Below are 16922 nucleotides of genomic sequence, written 5' to 3' on the forward strand. Positions count from 1 at the left end.
GATTAAATTAAAAAATTTCTATATTTCATTGTTTGTATTGTAAATCTTACCATATGATTAAAAAATAGTTAATTGCTAAAATTGACCTAGCGATGAGTGAAAATTCCACCGCCAATTTCCACGTACTTGTAGGGCCGGGATCGAGTTCTACCTCGGACCGAGTGGAAGAAGATCTTTTCACGTGGTGCTATATTCTCCGTTTCTAAATAGATATCAAAACAGGCTCGAAGCCGTTGGAGTTGAGCTGACAGGGTTGGTGACTTCTCCCACATTACGTTAACTTCGCGCTCTATTTCACGAAGTGTGTCCACTTCTGCAGAAATATTCGAGTTGAAGCTTATTCGAAAGACTGAGGTAACTTTCGGGTAGTCTGGTTTGATGGCGATGTAGGCTACTAATTCATCTGCAAATAACGAAGTTTAGAACCGTTTCAATAGTTTACTTTCTTTCTTATTATTTTATTTTACGATCAAACACTTACGGCTGCCTCGACGCAAAATAGCTTCGTAAAAGGTATCTGAAGAACTGATAAATTCTTCTTTACTGGACTCTGGGCAATTGAATGTAGCGCAGTAGTTTTTCCAAGAAGAAATGATGAATTTATGAATGGTCGTAGCTATTTTTTGTGGTATTGGGTCGGCTGCATTAGTAATTACAGGTAAGTTTCCAGATTCTAAATGACGTATTTCTGAGCATAAATCTAATCTGGCCTTTACACGTTTTTTGATCTCCCTTAATACGCTTTCAACACTATCTTGTGAATGATCTTGGATAACCGTCTAAAGAATTCAAATATGTTAAAATTAAATATGTCAATTTGTTTTGAAATATATTAAAAAGCATACCTTTTGTTCTCGGGCGTCAACAGGAACAAAGTGTAAACCTGCCATCCTTTGTGCCCACTTGTAAGGAATACCAAGACCCAATGATGAGAATGAACCAAGCTTTTGTCTAGCTAATTGATAAGTATTTGCTGGGTTGGGACTTTCTAAACCTGCATCACCTGGATACAATTCGCGTAGAACTGATTCCGAAACCAGCATATCTCTAAAAAAGATAAAATGTTATTTTCAACAAATTTTTCAGAAAAATTGCAGTTATTATTTTTTTTACTAAAAAACGCTTACCCAACACTAATGCCTCCTAAATTTACTGTTAATAGGTCTGACTCTACAGTTATAACTTTTAAGACAGTGAGGTAGTAAAATTGTAACTTAAGCTTAGTATCATCTGAAATATTAAAAATAAGAGTAAGCAAATGTTCTAATGATCCCATATGCTTGAATTAAAATATATGTAACTATTGAAACAGAACTGAGCTTACTTTTGAAGGAGACAATAATTTTTACACTGAGAGGATGTTTTTGAAGTAATCGCATCTTTTTCTCTTCTTGTCTTGCTTCTTTTGATATTCTATGATGTCTCTTTTTATGTACAGGAGCTTCTTCTGGAACATTTTCTGATTGGCCTTCATTATCGGAATCAGATTCTTGTCCATTGTCTGTATTGGAAGTACGTCTAGCCTCTTCTTCATCACCTTCAACAGATACGACTAACGTGGAATCTGAAAATAAAACAAACTTTGTGAATTAAAATCTTGACGTTTTGAGCAAAAGTTATTATAAAACTCAATTATTTACCACAGGCATCTCTGAATGCAGAAGCTTTTGCATAGAGAATATATAGAGGTGGTGCCAACAGTGCTGCCTTTTCATGTTCCAATCTAAGTTTGTCTAATGGAAGACCAAGACTTTCTTGTAATGGTTTGCTTGCCTATGAAAAGACAATTAAATTTTTATATCATATTTTAATTAAATATCAGACTAAATGAGTGTGAACAGTACCTCCAAAATTCCTCGCAGTTGTGGTGCAAGGTTGTCTAAACGTGACTGTTTTGATTCTATACTGGCAGCTACAGATTTCTTACTTTCACTAAGATTATCACATAGCACTGCTAATTGTTTTCTTTGTGTCAATTCCCACTCAAGTCTAGCTAATCTCTTCTGATGAGGGTCATTCTTTGTTATTTCCTGTAATAAGTTTTCAGTTAAACTACAAATCTAATTTTTGTATGTATGGGCAATACAAAAATTGTAACGTTAACTTACAGGTCTAGAAATAGATTCTGGAGCTTCTTTGTAGAATTCTTCTTCAGGGACTAATTTTATTTTTTCATCCTTAGATCTAAAAACAATAAAGAAAATTAGGAAAGTAATATTGAAATTGTTTTACATAGTTTGTCTAAGGATAAATATTGAAAGTGATTTTCTTACTTGAATTGAAGACACTTCATTACTTCTTTCTTCAAATGTATCACTTCATATAACAAATTTTGTAATTGTAAATGTCGATTATCAACATTAGTTTTAGCTGTGTTCAAAGAGTCACGAGAAAACTTTGTTCTGAATTTTTCCATTCTATTTAATTTTTTTAACTCCATAAATGCTAAAAGAGTATCTACTTGTAGCTCTCTGATCTGTTCCTTTGTCTGGTCCTTTGTACTAGCATCGGCACTTGATTTGAGTTTTGCTATTTGTCCCATATTTTTACGAATTTGATTACACGTAGTATAAAAACTTTCAGCATCTTTCTCAGAAGATCGCTCTAGAGCTTCTTCTTCTTCGAATGTGATGATTGTCTAAAAACATGAATAGATTCTTAATTTTAATAGGTCTATAGATGTGTACGCTGTATTATAACCTCTCAAATTTAGAATTTTATCATCAATTTTTAATGCGCAGATAATAAGAGGTACAAAATACATTTAAAAAATAGTAAATTTAATGTGTGTATTGATGATATGAATAAGTAAACCTTATAAACAAACCTGGTACATATCTGTTTCGCTCGACATAGTTTCTTGACTAGTTGACGGGGAAGAAGAATTTGTATTTGATTTTGTATTTTTAATATCTTCCTCCTTACCCATTTATCCTTTTATTCGTTCAAACTGATCTACAAACAAATACGAAAAACAAGTTTAGAAAAAGGATTATTTCATCCCACAGAGAGGTTATGTTTCACACTTTATCTTTCACACAAGAATCGCAAACGAAAACGACATCAATCGAATCAGTTTAAAAAAATAATGAAACCGCGATCTCACTAAATATTAGTAAACTAATAATCACTATTAACCTTGAACAATTTATTCACAAAAACACTCGATAAAATAACAGCAAAAAACGAAGCGTCCGGTCGGCCGGAAAACAGACGCGCCAAGTGCCAGTATGTTTACGGATAAATGTATACCAGATACCTCATGGAGTCCACTATATTGATGTATACTTATTATCCGTTGGCCTGTGCAGCGACTGTACTTATTTCAAAAAATAATTTTTATGATTTTTGAGAACAAAAAGTTAAAATTTGACCCCGACGTGATTTGAACACGCAACCTTCTGATCTGGAGTCAGACGCGCTACCGTTGCGCCACGGAGTCTTGTTTCAAGGCACGTTTATGGACGTATTTCAAGCTAAAATCAGAATAAAAAAGCTGCCTTTTTTTGAATTTTTTAAATCAGTTTTTCTTTTTTTTTAAATTGATTTTCGGGATGGAAAACAGCTCTTTTATATTAAGAAGATTATTTGCGAGTGTTTTCTTATATTTATGTATTTATAAATATATAGATGAATAAATAAATATATATTATGTACAATTTTTTAATGTTGAATACATCGAGCATACATATTGAATATATCAAATTTATTAATTTTAAACGAAATGAGTAAACAATGTCATGCTTACTGTCTGAAGTAATTACAGTGTATATATAATAACATTGTTGTATCTTCGTAATATAGCGATAAAAAATGGATACATATGTATATATATTATAATATACGTAAAACTTTTATACTGCACATCCACAAAGTACAGAATAGCGGCAATAAGTGCCACAATGCTTTCATTGCGGAAAACTCATTAAGCGTGCAATTCCACCATATAATAAATTACGGTAATTAAATTTCAACAATATAGCACTTTTATTTTTGCCTGTTCATGTTATCCTAGCGACAATACCTGCGATATTTAGAATGGTTTACGGCGATCTTATTAATTATCCGACTGATATATTTCATAACCGCAAGCTGCCATTGTATATGTATACAAAAACATTAAAAATAAATCAATTTTGTTTGCGCACGAAAAAAAAACGTATATCTTGACGACTGCTAAAAATACGCAGAAAACAATAAGAGTGATTTGCTAAAAGAAAGAATTTCGCATTTGCACAAATTGTCAGATACATACGTAAATTGCACGTGTTGATGATACATTGAAACCGTCATTTCTACACGCTTTATAAAGAATTATGATATCGCAATACATTTTTCAGTTGATACTCACCTTATGCTATAATGACGCTTATAAAAGCTCAAATAAAGCGCTACTGTTTAGTTCGCACCTTTTTGCATGAAATTTGAATAATAATGTTCGGTTAAGAATTACACTGCGCTGAAAATTATATTTCGATAAAACCGGTTCGTATATTATAGTAGCTAGTTTAGCATTTTCGGTTAAACATGGATTTTCATTAATTCTGCTAAAAATATTATCATATTTTTTTGAAATTACAACATTCCATGCATTGATCAATCTCTGCTCTCATTCGAAGTCAATCTATACAATAGTGTATTTTTTATTATGGATTTACAGATTCCAAAAATAATTATATGTAAATGTTTATGTTCCGCGTAGGTTTCCTAATCCTTCCAAATAGCCTTAACTAATTAAACTCGATAATTCAAATTTCTCCGAAGCGTTGAACAAATCTGAGTATCAAATTTTTGTCAAATTCTATAATCTGTACCTAAACTCAACCAGAAAGGGCCAAAGTATCTCCTATGCAACGCATCAAGGGTTGATCCCAACTCGACTCTCGCATAGACACATTCCCCGCATAAGCGGCATAAGAATAAACGGGAGCAGACGAACAAGACAGAAAGAGAGAAGGAGTAAAGACACATCGGCGCATGGTGGTGGTAGAGACGGAGGTGGGCTTCTATATAAATGTTAAACGTCGCTATGCGGCCCGCGGATAAATGCCTGGCCGTCGGCGCGCAAATGACTACAACCGAGACGAGTGACTCTAGAGCCGAGGATGGCGCGCCCGAGGAAAAGTTGCCGGGCAGTCCAGGTATAATACATACGCATCAGAAGTGAAAAGAATCAGTCCGAGAGTGAGAGAGAGCATCAACGGTGTTTTTCCGATGGACGTTTTTTCGTAATTGGCGCGCGGATTATGCCGTGTTTCGGGCAAATATTTGAAGTGCGATAAGAGCCGGTGTCAACGGATCTTTCGGTCTTTTAGATTCACGATGGCGACGATTGAAGTGACGACGCGGATTTGTGGAAATAATAGCTTGTTTATTTTATAGTGGCGTGTCCGAGTTTTGCTTCAGCAGTGACATGTGTGGCTCTTTAGAGGTGGTTACTTAGTGTGATTTACTTTTTTAAAGGATAGCATTTTTGCCTATCGCTACGTTCGCACATTCACATTTATTTGAACACCGATGAACAATATCGAGTATTAGTAGCCGAGTGTTTGCAGCTAATATTTTAGCAGTTGTATCTACTTACGCACATCAGATTCGAATTCAATATTTAATTTACCACCTTGCATGATTATTTTACTACTCTGCTTGGGGGCACTTAACTCTATATATTGTCTTTCAAAAACAGTTAGTATTTGATGAAAAAGCCATAATTATTATTGCATCATTTAAATTTCCAGTAGGAAACCATTAAATCACAGAGTAAACATTAACGCGGATAATAACTCGTTCATTATTATAGTAATCTCGCGCTAGGATAGTTCTTAGTTATTTTCCGCCTTTTCTGTTTTTCATTTACGATACAAAAGATTAATACCAGTTTTACACGTTCATAGATAGAATCTAAATTTTCTATGACACAGCTCATATTCGCTTAGATGAAGTATATTATTTTGCAGTTTTCCAGTAGTGCAATAATAAGAATGTTTTATCAAATATTAGTGGTTAAAGTGCGGTGGAATTTTTACACGATTAGAATCATCCAACGCGATGCGTTTTCATATTTTTCCATCATTAGATGATGAATTACTAAGTTTTCTTGTGATAACGTTGATACTGTAATCAATAGTGCCATCTCTTTTAAGAAACTTTCTATACATGCGAGTCTGTCAAGTGTTAATGACCAATACACGATATTTACGGTGTAGCTTTTGTATGCCAATCGAATGCAAACAACAATCGAGCAATAATTATATAAGTGAATAATTACGACTGGTTTATCAGTGCATCATTACAATTATTTTGTAATTATCTAACTAATTCAAAACGACATCAGCCTATTTTTCGGACTTGTACGCTAAAACCTGATAGCTGATTCTTGCATTTATCTCGGCTAGTTCAAGATTATAGACATCTGATTATACATATATTCGACTTCTTTATCGGATACAAATGCCTTCTATGTTTCTAATCGATCTCCGATTACTCGAAACTACAATTTTATCAAACGATTTAGTTGCATCTCATTATGCAAACGAGAATTCAGCTCCGGTCGATTAGTGAATAACAAAAAAAAAAAAAACACGCCTCTCGCTGATTACCTAAAACGCGCGTGACGAATTGCTCGCATTTTTACACACCTGAATGTAAGCTGCGTTGATTTTTTCTCTCGGTAAAACTCGCCCGTGCAGTATTAGTACGTCGAAAAAAATAAACCTTACGAAACAGCGCGGGTTTTTACCTCCGACATAAATCAATAATGATATTCGCTAAAATCAGCTGTAAAACGACAAAAAGGACTTAATTCGCTGAAAAAGCTCACGCATTTTTTGTACCTACTTTTCACTCTTCATCTGCATACGTCAACACGTGGCAACATTAGCATTCGAGCGTGCATAGAAGGCGCGCACATTTTTCGAATTCACCAGGATGTTTGCGCGCGCGATTTTCCGAGAGATTATATTTTGCGGAGGCAACAACAAAACGCTCGGTCTATATCACACTCGTAGCAATTACGGATGATCTATACGTGGCGAGCTTATGTATAAGTCTTGCGCGCTGGTTTAATCGCGGAAAAACGCGATCGCAAGTTCAACGGCGAATGAAAATCGAATCGCGGGAATTCTAGCTTATGTAAAGCTTGCGCAATGTTTTCTTTTTTCGCGCGCGCTACTCCTGTAGGTTATATTATACGGATAAACATTTCTCGGCGCGTCAAATCCGTTCAACAATGCGTTTACTAATTTTTTTTTTTGTTTTTTCTCCGAATGCAACGACTTACGCACGTCAAGTGTAGTATGTCGAGTCGTAAATTACTGCGACGTTAATTATTTTGAATTAAATGAGGAAATGCAAGCTTCATTTGGGCTTTGAACTTTATGAGCTTTGACTAATCGTTAATTTTTTAACGATAGTAACTGCGTGCAATTATTGCGGGAGATTTTACGGCGAGAGAAACTGCGGTATAAAGCTTAGCCTTAGCTTTTTTGACTTGCTTTACAATTGTTTGAAAAACGCACTTTGACGCACAGAGTCCCAGTTTCGAAATCACGGCGAGTATGTTATAGATTTAGAAAGGCGATAATGCGTTTTTCAATCAAGCAAAAAGGATATTGTAACCAGCGACCATTATCCTACGACGGGTTTTACATAGAAATTCGAATTCATACTTTCTTCTGACTTGCGAGCTAATCACACCAATAAAAATATCATCATAAGTAAAAATACGCATTAGCGCACGTGCATCGCATAATATTGTCCCCAAAGTGATAGCAATTCGGAATAGAAGGCAGTAGGCGACCATACTTCAATACGTGTACTATCACATTTGTTTTGTTTCGGTGTGTCGTTAACTAGCCTGCGGTTATCGAGTTACCGCTCACGATTCGGTTTCCCGGTACAAACGTGTACGTAACTTGCGTCGTGGAGTAGTGTGTGATATGTGCTTATAGAGGCGAGAAAGAGTGCGAATATATACAATGATGGAGGACGAGGAGACACTTTTGCTGCGCGAAAATGACAGCTGTTGTCGTTACGTTGTGTCCCCAGGTCGATTCGGCACGAGGCACGTTCAGGTCTTCCTAATGTTCCTGGGGATGATGATCGCTTACGCGCTCAGGGTCATACTGTCGGTGGCCGTCGTCGCCATGACCAAGCCGGAAACTGCCAATCCTGACTTCAAGGTGAGCGATCTTTTTGAATGGATAACGTGGAAATAAGCAGAAGTTCATTTGTTCGCGGTGTTGGGAAATTTATGTAACGTGCGTTATTGCGACACGAAGAGTTTCCTGCCTCTTATCTCTGAAAAATTTAACGAACAGTAGCGTGATGTTATACTTACTGTAGAGCTTGATTGAAAAAAAAAAAAAAACACAAACGTGTAAAAATTATACATTTCTCATCGCCAACAGGCCTACAACTGGAGCTCATCGGAGCAGTCTCTAGTGCTGAGCTCGTTCTTCTGGGGCTACATCGTGACGCAGGTGCCCTTCGGTTACCTGGCGAACGCCTGGAGTGCTCAGAAGCTGTTGTCGGGTGGTCTCTTCTTCTGCGGTCTCCTGAGCATCGTCATCCCTCTGGTAGTTGATCAGGGCGGCTGGATAATCGTCTGCGTTTGTAGAGTCGGTATGGGTCTGAGTCAGGGTTGCGTGTTACCAGGAATTCAAACGCTTCTGGCCAGGTGGGTGCCACCGTCCGAAAGGGCCCGACTAGGTGAGCAGCTTTTCTTTTTCTTCGAATGAAACAAATGTATGTAAACATTGAGTTCATACTAAAGAACAAGCTTCTCCTTCGAAGGAACCTTCGCTTACGCGGGTGGCCAGTTGGGCACGGTTCTGACGATGCCGATTTCAGGTCAACTCGCCGCGTCCAGCCTGGGCTGGCCCAGCATTTTCTACGTATTCGGAGCATTGGGCATAGGCTGGGCTGGTCTGTTTCTCACTCTGGGCTCCGACGAGCCTGAATCTCACTCCAAGATCAGCGAAGCCGAGAAGCGATACATCCGGGAGAGCCTCGGAAAAACCGTTGGTTCCCAGGATGAAAAGGAGGTAGGTCTTAATTGCGAAGCTTTTCTCATTTCGTAGTGGCATATTGGCTTGGGAGATGATGGAACTTTGCGCCGTGATAACGAAGTGTTGATTGACAATGTTTGTTGCGGCGTGGAAGTCGTTATTTATACACGCTGGATTCACAGCTCGTGTGTTGTGAAATTGGAGTGATAAGTTTTGTTATTTTGTTTAGATCGGATTGAGTCAGTTCCGCCAAGTAGCACTTGTAGTTTAGCCAGTTTATATAGGCTTATTTCCGAGAAACGCGAAAGAATGCTGTTTTTTAAATACTTTTCTCGCAAAAGTGCAAGGTTAAAAGTAGAATTAACACTCGCTATTTCCTTCTTCAGAAAAATGTGATCGTAACTATCGTGTTAAAATCCTGATATAAATTCACTGTCAGCGTTACTTTGCACTTTAATTTTTACCAACTAAAAGCACCTGTCGTGTCGATACAGAGAAGCGGGATTGGAATTACAAAGTTACGTTCGCGCAACTTTTTTTCCAATTAAGTGTTACTCGTCATGTTCGATGTCTTATTTCCACGATTTTGTCGATGAGTTCAATTATCGTGCAAGAGAACGTTCGTCATATATGTGTACTTACACTGCTGGTGGAAATTTTCGTTGTTAGTTTCTAGGCCACACATATAAGCCATAAAAAATTTCATTTGATAATTCTAAATTTAAACGTTGCAGTTTCTGATCATTAGGTAGTGTGTGAAAATTTTGAAAGACAACAGTCAGATTGATTTGGTATGCTGGTTTATTGTATTCTTGAACAATTTCTTTTATCTTCAAATTTTTCATTGATGTATTTAAAAATAGGCCTTATACATTAAAACATTAATATGCTTTTTGGTATCCAACATATTCAACTATTATCAAGTGCAGGCTATTCAAATAGAAAAGTATGAAAAATGCTTAAACAATGAATTTATTCAAATTTCAATGTGCATAGCAAAAAAATAATTAATCTAGTAATATCTAATATAAAATTTTAATTTAAATATAATTATAAGGTATTTACAAATTTTCAAAGGCGGAAAAACAGTTTCTGTGATTTTCCATGCGGTATCTGCCCTTGAAGTCTCAGTCTTCGAACAGCTTCCCTCAAGTGTTTTGGCTGCAAAGGTCCGGATTCCTCATTTGCTTCCATCACGTCTAAAGCTTCTTCTACAATTTCTCCAATAAACACTTTGGCTATTCCGGACATCGCAATCACTACATTTTGCGATACCGAGCACCCTGTTATAGTCTGCATTATACGCTTAATGGCTGCTTTTGGAAATGCAGCTCGCCTATACATTTCATACCTGTCTAATTGATCTTCTGTGAAGTTTGAAACTAGCACCTGCATTTTTTCTCTCTCCTCTTCTTCCAGCTCTTTTCTGTTCTTGTCTTTACTCTCTCGTCTCTCTTTTATTGGATTTACTTGAGTCGACGATCTATTTGGTAACATAATCTCATTGTCAAATAACTCTTCCTTGGAGCCTTCAAATTTATAGCTTGACTGACTGTCAGCTTCAATTTTCTCACTTTTGAATTCAACATTTTGTTCCAAGTCTGTGGTAGCTATAGCATTTGCAAACGAGTCAGAATCCATTTTTTCTGTTTTACTTCGACTAGCTGAAAGAATAAGGTTATTATAAATTAATAACAACAACAAACTTATACGTTTCGCAAACGTAAACACAGAGTATTATTTCATTATACCCCTAAGTAAAAGTGATTTTGTTACCTTTATTTACACTCAAAACTTTTGCAGATAATCTGCTATCTACAGAATTGGATCTTGCGATCAATTGGCATTAGAAATGCATTTATTATTAACGAAAAAGTCACTTTTGTCAGATTATAACCTCACAAATATCTCACTCTTAAGCAGCCCATATGCGCGATCTATGAATGCAAGTCAAACAACGACGCCAGCGCGATCAGCATGAAACAGCTGGCAATTATGACTAATAGTGCGCATGCGTCAAAATATTTCGGTCGGTAATTCGCGAAATTTGCGCGGAATTGAAATTTTTCTACACATTATTGAATGAAAAAGTCACATTTAATTAATAGTAATCAGTAAATTTTGTATTAATGCAAACATGATAAATCTTACAGAGACTTCGAACGCCATGGAAAGAGATTTTCACATCGCTGCCAATGTGGGCATTGATTATCGTCCACTGTGGACAAAATTGGGGCTTCTGGCTATTGCTGACGGAGATACCAACGTACATGAGTGAAATTGTTGGATACAGTATAAAAGAGGTCAGTTGAAAATAATAATACATAAATTATTCTTAATACAAGAATTCATTTTTAATTTTTTTCAAAACATAATTTTCATTAATAATGTTTCAAGATTCATATTCTTTCATTTGTAATTTTTGTGGACTCTATAAACTATATATCTCTACTATGATGTCCAGCTACTATACTATAAAAAGGGAACGTACCCGCGATTCGGCTATATATATGTATCAAGCTCTTACTAAACATCAACAGATGTTTCGCGCTTCGTTTCATCTATATCGTAACATCCTCTGCCGTCATGTGGCTGTTAATAGACTGCTCTTATTGTAGATTAAACATACTTCTATACAACCGCCTTTGTGTTGAACACAAACGGATGCTCGTGAGATATCAGGGTTACACGCTTCATTAACGATCCTTGCGATTGAAATTGATATTTCTAAAATAGATCAAAGAGCAATTGCAGCATATTAACACTTTCTATATAACGACTTGCAAAGACTTATAATCATTGATCGCGAAAAATTTCAGAACGGCCTGATCTCGGCCCTGCCTTACTTGACGATGTGGATACTGAGTTTCCCGGCGAGTTGGTTCTCGGACTTGGCGTTGCGCCGTGGTGCACCTCGAGGTGCTATCCGCAAGGTCAGCAACACCGTGGCTCACTGGGGACCGGCTCTGGCCCTTCTCGCCCTTTGCTTCGTCGACGTGGCTAATAAGAGTGTGCCCGTCACGCTTCTCATCATAGCTGTTGGTCTCAATGCTGGTGCAATCTGTGGATTTCAGATCAACCATATCGATCTCAGCCCTAACTTTGCTGGTACCATGATGTCGATAACGAATTGTGTCGCGTCTATTATTGCCATTATTGCACCGATCATCTGTGGGGAGATCGTTAAGGAGCAGGTCAGCTTTTCTGATCAGATCGATTTCGTTTCGATTTAATTGTAAGTAATGGATTTTTCGTTTGATATTGCAGACAAATGTTGAGCAGTGGCACATCGTGTTCTACATTTCTGCCCTGATCTACTTCTTGGGTAATCTCGTTTTCATAGTCTTCGGCAGCGGCGAAGTTCAGTGGTGGAACGATCCAGCGTCTGCGCCCATCGAGATGAGTGGAAAACGGTCGTATCAAATAAACACAATATCGACAGCTTATAATCCAAATAACATGACACTGAAGCAGATAAAATCCAGCGAAGCGTCTTGATTTAAGACGCCTAAACTCAAAGAGATTCTTTATGAAAAGACTGTCCACAAACATGTTCGTATACATTGTCGTTATCTTTTTTTTAAACCATATATTGTTGATTGAATTTTAGTAATTTTTAGATAGTTACTGAGCAAGTCAATCCAAAGTGTATTTATAAAAGTTTATGGTTATATACGCAAACTTATTAAACGTTGAAAACTTTTTTTATTTAATTACATGCAGGCGATGTAACAAAGTGGATTTAATTTTTGGACTATATTGTGTTAAAGATTGGGAGTATTTATAGTAAAAAAATTTTTTGTGGATCCATGATGTAAATATTGTAAATATACTAAGACAACCGTAAGCAGTTATTATTGTTAAAAGATATAATTAATTAAACATACGAACGTACGGTACTAATGCTATAAAAAACTTGTAAAAAAATATTTCAATATTTTGTATACAAATAAAAAATGACTATGTTGTTATCAACAATGTACACATAAATATGGTGATTTAATAAATAGTAGAGTGTTAAATATACATTTGAAGTAATCAAATCCGATACTAGCATCAGGTCTTCAAAATCTAAAAAAGATGGAAAATATTTTATGAAGAGGTATTGCCATCACCAGGTGCAATAGACGAGGCGACGAGGACGAGGGTGGACGTGACCCGAGTAACGACGATGAGAAGGTGGAAATCGAGTCTATACATAGTTCATAGTAACAATTATATACGGTAGCAGTGAATTTAATTACGATAAGGATCGACGGAATAAAAATGAGAATAGTATCGCAGATATATAGCCTCAAAGACAATCATCAACGTTACTAAAAAATGTCACTATAATTTATTTATAGAACAGTGTCGCTAAAATCCGCTGTTAAGTCACGCTTATCTGTGACTAAAGTAGTCCTTTTTTGCACCGTGTTTATCACACTCGCTACGCTCGTGCCCTAACCTCACGGTGCAAATAAGGATTACTTTAGTCACGAATAGGCGAGACTTGCGGATTTGAACAGTCTGTGCTATAACATTTTATACGATACTCTTGACTTAATTGGTTCAGTTTTACAAAAAAGTTTTGTAAAAAAGAACCATTTAAGTCACACGTATCGTAATGTACTATTACTAAAGTATAAAAAAAATGTTCGCTCTATAACTCACAAAACTCTGTTTGCATTTACTATCGTAGATTGCAGAGTTTTAATAGAAACGAAAACAAATTTCGATGACAAGATATTGATAGGCCATATATATTAAATTCTTTTTATTTGTAAATATTAATCCTTTTTATTAACACTGAGATTGTTGGAGAAATACTTTTTACTTCCTTTTGGGATTCTCTTGATAAAAACGTAACAATAATTTATGATTTTATGGCAGAGATTATTCTTCACGCGCAAGTTGGTTTTGATACAGATCAATCAATGAATTAAGTGATGGTGACGATCGACGTAACGACGTACCAACTTGTCATCATGCGTATGCAATTCATGCTATTTTAAAAATGTTTATATAAGTCCATGTATATCTTTCATTTTCTCATATTTACATTTTTTAATTTTTAATAAAATATTATAAATCTGTATTAACATTTTCAATATAATTATAATTGAATGAATGTATTTAGTAAGTATATGGTTTGTATAATTATTATATGATATATGTTCTTCAAAATCTGAAGAACAGTGAAAACATAATTCGAGAGATGGCGTTCTTTTCTAAATTGAAGAATGAGATTTCACGTTTTAAATTCTCAATCTTCAGATTTCAAAGTGTCTAATGTCTATATAAATTAATTTTGTATTATTAAAACCTGCAATCATGAAACGTATTGAGATAATTAACTAAATTGTATAAGAGACTAGGAATGAAGGCGCGCTTCGCGCGCTCCTTATTCTATCTATGTCAAATAACCCTGGTAGAAAAAACAACATAAGTTTTGGGTACACTAATTTCTGCTAATATTTTTACCATATTACCTACCATATGTTACCATATTCTGTAATACTTTTAATATAAATATATTAACAACGCCCAAAGTCGTTGTCGTTAAGGTCTGAGAAGTGAATTTGAAGAAAAGTTCAGTAGAAGAGTCAGTGAGTATAAGCCTATTATTACAACCCTATTCATTTGCATTGTAAAAAAGCTAGGCAATTGAAATTTTACACAGATACTTAATATGCTACCTATAAAAACATGTAATCCAGATGATTTTAATTTAACTGTTTTCATTCATATTTTCACATTGAGGCACATGTGAATTTTTTAATTTGGCGGGTCACATTTTGCTTATAGGCAATTACGCAGTAAATACTATCTCTAGCACATTGTATTTTTGGTTTTCAGTGTATTTTTACATGAAGAAAGTGATAAATATTTTGCCTTTCTTGTCAAGACATTAATAAGAATTTTAACTCTTAACAGTCGTGAGAGATTTTGAGATCGATGCCTATTTCTCTATTTTTGCATTTGCTCTCATTCGAAAACTAATGGGTCTAGAGAGCACATATTTTACATATAGATTTATTTTGTGTCAATGAAACAATATACAAAGTTCAATTAACCTTAACTGAAATACTTTTTATTTCGATTCCGACACTGATGTGAATAACTTATACGACTAAATAATTATCATGGGTGTTGAAGTCGAAATCAAAAGTATTTCAGTTAAGGTCAATTCAACTTTAAATATTTTCACAACCAAAACAGAAATATATATGCAAAAAATGAGCTCTCTAGAAATTAGTTTTTAAATGAGAGCAAATGCAATGCAATGGAAAAATCTCAAAATCTCTCACAACTATTAAAAGTAAATATTCTCATTAATGCCTTAACAAAAAAGCCAAAATATTTATCATTTTCTCCAGGTAAAAATACACTGGAAACCGGAAATACAATGTGCTAGAGATAGTAGTTACTGCGTGACTGTCTATAAGCAAAATGTGAGCCGCTAAATTAAAAAATTCACATTGCCGTTGGTGTGAAAATATGAATGAAAACAGTTCAATTATCTAGATTACATATTTTAAAATTTAAAGGGCATTGTAGTGATAAACTCAAATTCACTGACTCGGATACTGAACTTTTCTTTAAATTCACTTCTTAAACCTCACCGTGGGCGACTTTGGGCACGGAGACACAATATATCTTTATACTTTTTATTCTTTTAATTGCACTTCTCACTTATATTAAAAAAAAAACTAAATAACATACACACACACACACATTATTACCTACTTCAAATAGGGTTAGGGTGACACTTTTCAATGCACATGTTTCAATACTACACTTTTGGTAATGATTAATTTATCAAGATTTCTTGTTGGTAATATTGCATATATTTTTTTCTGAATCCGCTATTCAGATTTCATACTATTTAACCTCATTTCATTTTATTTTAAACACCTGAAAAATTTCTACCAGGGTTATGACTGTTATGAGGGTTATGAATTTAAAGCGTGCGGGTTCTCATCTGTTACCTAGGCAACCGACCATAGCAACCAATCAGAATCACGTATTAAAGGCTTCACAACCAAGTCCATCATTTTTTTAAGAGAGGATATGCGTAAAAATCGCCAGTCAATGAAATGCTGGAAAATCCAATAAAAGTGTGAACTTTGAGGTAACAATAAATCTGATATCTTGTTGTATATAGCTATTAGCTACATTGTACTATATGTTCTTGAATATAGACCAATAAATTATCGACTAAAATCGAGATTCTCGGTTATTAATGAAACGATAAAAAAAGATGTAAGAAAATAAAACATCAGCAATTTTTTTGAAATATTGTAGCAAATATTTTGTTTATCTCATACTATTAACAATATATCAAATACATATTTTATATTCTTCACAAAATTTCTTCAGATTTCGATCGCATTCGAAATTTCTTCAGAAATGCCGTGAGTTTGAAAGGGGAAGTTACTTCCATTGAGCTTTTAAAGAGATCGCTCGCACGAGGTTCAAAATTTATTTTTGACTGACAAATCATATACTAATGAAAATTTTCAGAAATAATCACGAGAATGACGATAATGAGATATGGGTCTTAAGACCCATAAATATCAGAGAAGGATTAGATTACATTTATAGCTTAAGGATTTGTTTAATCTATATGAATGAGAAATACTAATGGCAGAACGTACTTGTATATGATCTTGATGCGTTCGAATGATATAATTCAGTTCACGCACTTTAATATTATCATATTATTAAAGTTGCTGAAGTATAACGAACGTAATCAAACGTTTTGTATTTATATTAATAAAAAATTTGATAAACTTTCAACACAAACAAAGCAAATATAAGCATTCCACTTATCTTAATAAGCCGAAAAGTTTTAACGGGATTATATAGGATTTGTGATAAGCAAATAATATTGTTCTTTCTGGACATGTTTCTCTTTATAAATTTTCGATG

The 16922-nt window shown here is 35.0% G+C and overlaps 3 protein-coding genes and 1 non-coding gene across 8 annotated transcripts; 1 reads left to right on the forward strand and 3 right to left on the reverse strand.

The window, feature by feature from the left end:
- Positions 1–2: 2 nt before the first annotated feature.
- LOC100123658 (THO complex subunit 5 homolog) lies at positions 3–3409 on the reverse strand. Of its 3 annotated transcripts, none has more exons than XM_001607287.5 (11): positions 3260–3409; positions 2828–2955; positions 2274–2638; positions 2109–2184; positions 1845–2030; positions 1641–1773; positions 1325–1564; positions 1128–1230; positions 846–1047; positions 482–779; positions 3–403 (listed from the first exon to the last, which is right to left on the reverse strand). In XM_001607287.5, the coding sequence occupies exons 2-11, from the start codon at positions 2927–2929 to the stop codon at positions 87–89; spliced, it is 2022 nt and encodes a 673-aa protein (XP_001607337.1). In that variant the 5' UTR covers positions 2930–2955; positions 3260–3409; the 3' UTR covers positions 3–86. The 3 variants fall into 3 exon arrangements, with proteins under 3 accessions (XP_001607337.1, XP_003424103.1, XP_008212711.1); XM_003424055.3 differs by having other exon boundaries at positions 3139–3265; XM_008214489.4 differs by lacking the exon at positions 3260–3409 and adding an exon at positions 3027–3081.
- Positions 3371–3442, reverse strand: TRNAW-CCA. The gene has a single exon. It is a non-coding gene; the product is annotated as a tRNA-Trp (tRNA).
- A 1568-nt stretch (positions 3443–5010) lies between these two features.
- On the forward strand, positions 5011–13034 carry LOC100123655 (putative inorganic phosphate cotransporter). Of its 3 annotated transcripts, XR_512757.3 has the most exons (8): positions 5011–5141; positions 8047–8180; positions 8409–8709; positions 8794–9044; positions 11162–11311; positions 11828–12202; positions 12276–12560; positions 12629–12998. XR_512757.3 is itself a non-coding variant. In XM_003424052.4 (7 exons), exons 1-7 carry the CDS (start codon positions 5015–5017, stop codon positions 12504–12506), a joined length of 1569 nt encoding a protein of 522 aa, XP_003424100.3. In that variant the 5' UTR covers positions 5011–5014; the 3' UTR covers positions 12507–13034. The 3 variants fall into 3 exon arrangements, 2 of the variants coding, with proteins under 2 accessions (XP_003424100.3, XP_016838492.1); XM_003424052.4 differs by having other exon boundaries at positions 12276–13034; XM_016983003.3 differs by lacking the exon at positions 5011–5141 and adding an exon at positions 5176–5431 and having other exon boundaries at positions 12276–13034.
- Positions 9792–11112, reverse strand: LOC100678566 (transcription initiation factor TFIID subunit 11). Its single transcript, XM_003424054.5, has 2 exons — positions 10785–11112; positions 9792–10672 (listed from the first exon to the last, which is right to left on the reverse strand). Exon 2 carries the CDS (start codon positions 10647–10649, stop codon positions 10080–10082), a length of 570 nt encoding a protein of 189 aa, XP_003424102.1. The 5' UTR covers positions 10650–10672; positions 10785–11112; the 3' UTR covers positions 9792–10079.
- Positions 13035–16922: the final 3888 nt, after the last annotated feature.

The sequence above is a fragment of the Nasonia vitripennis genome, chromosome 2 (assembly GCF_009193385.2).
Source record: "Nasonia vitripennis strain AsymCx chromosome 2, Nvit_psr_1.1, whole genome shotgun sequence".
Lineage (NCBI taxonomy): Eukaryota > Metazoa > Arthropoda > Insecta > Hymenoptera > Pteromalidae > Nasonia > Nasonia vitripennis.

What these genes read in the sequence shown, in the direction of transcription:
- LOC100123655 (XM_003424052.4), top strand. Translation starts at nt 5,015, where the DNA reads ATGTTAAACGTCGCTATGCGGCCCGCGGATAAATGCCTGGCCGTCGGC. An exon ending in AAAGTTGCCGGGCAGTCCAG is followed by an intron (nt 5,142 to 8,046) that starts GTATAATACATA and finishes TTGTGTCCCCAG; the next exon opens with GTCGATTCGGCACGAGGCAC. An exon ending in GTTCCCAGGATGAAAAGGAG is followed by an intron (nt 9,045 to 11,161) that starts GTAGGTCTTAAT and finishes TAAATCTTACAG; the next exon opens with AGACTTCGAACGCCATGGAA.
- LOC100123658 (XM_001607287.5), bottom strand. Translation starts at nt 2,929, where the DNA reads ATGGGTAAGGAGGAAGATATTAAAAATACAAAATCAAATACAAATTCT. An exon ending in AACTGCGAGGAATTTTGGAG is followed by an intron (nt 1,774 to 1,844) that starts GTACTGTTCACA and finishes GTCTTTTCATAG; the next exon opens with GCAAGCAAACCATTACAAGA. An exon ending in AATTATTGTCTCCTTCAAAA is followed by an intron (nt 1,231 to 1,324) that starts GTAAGCTCAGTT and finishes TTAATATTTCAG; the next exon opens with ATGATACTAAGCTTAAGTTA.
- LOC100678566 (XM_003424054.5), bottom strand. Translation starts at nt 10,649, where the DNA reads ATGGATTCTGACTCGTTTGCAAATGCTATAGCTACCACAGACTTGGAA.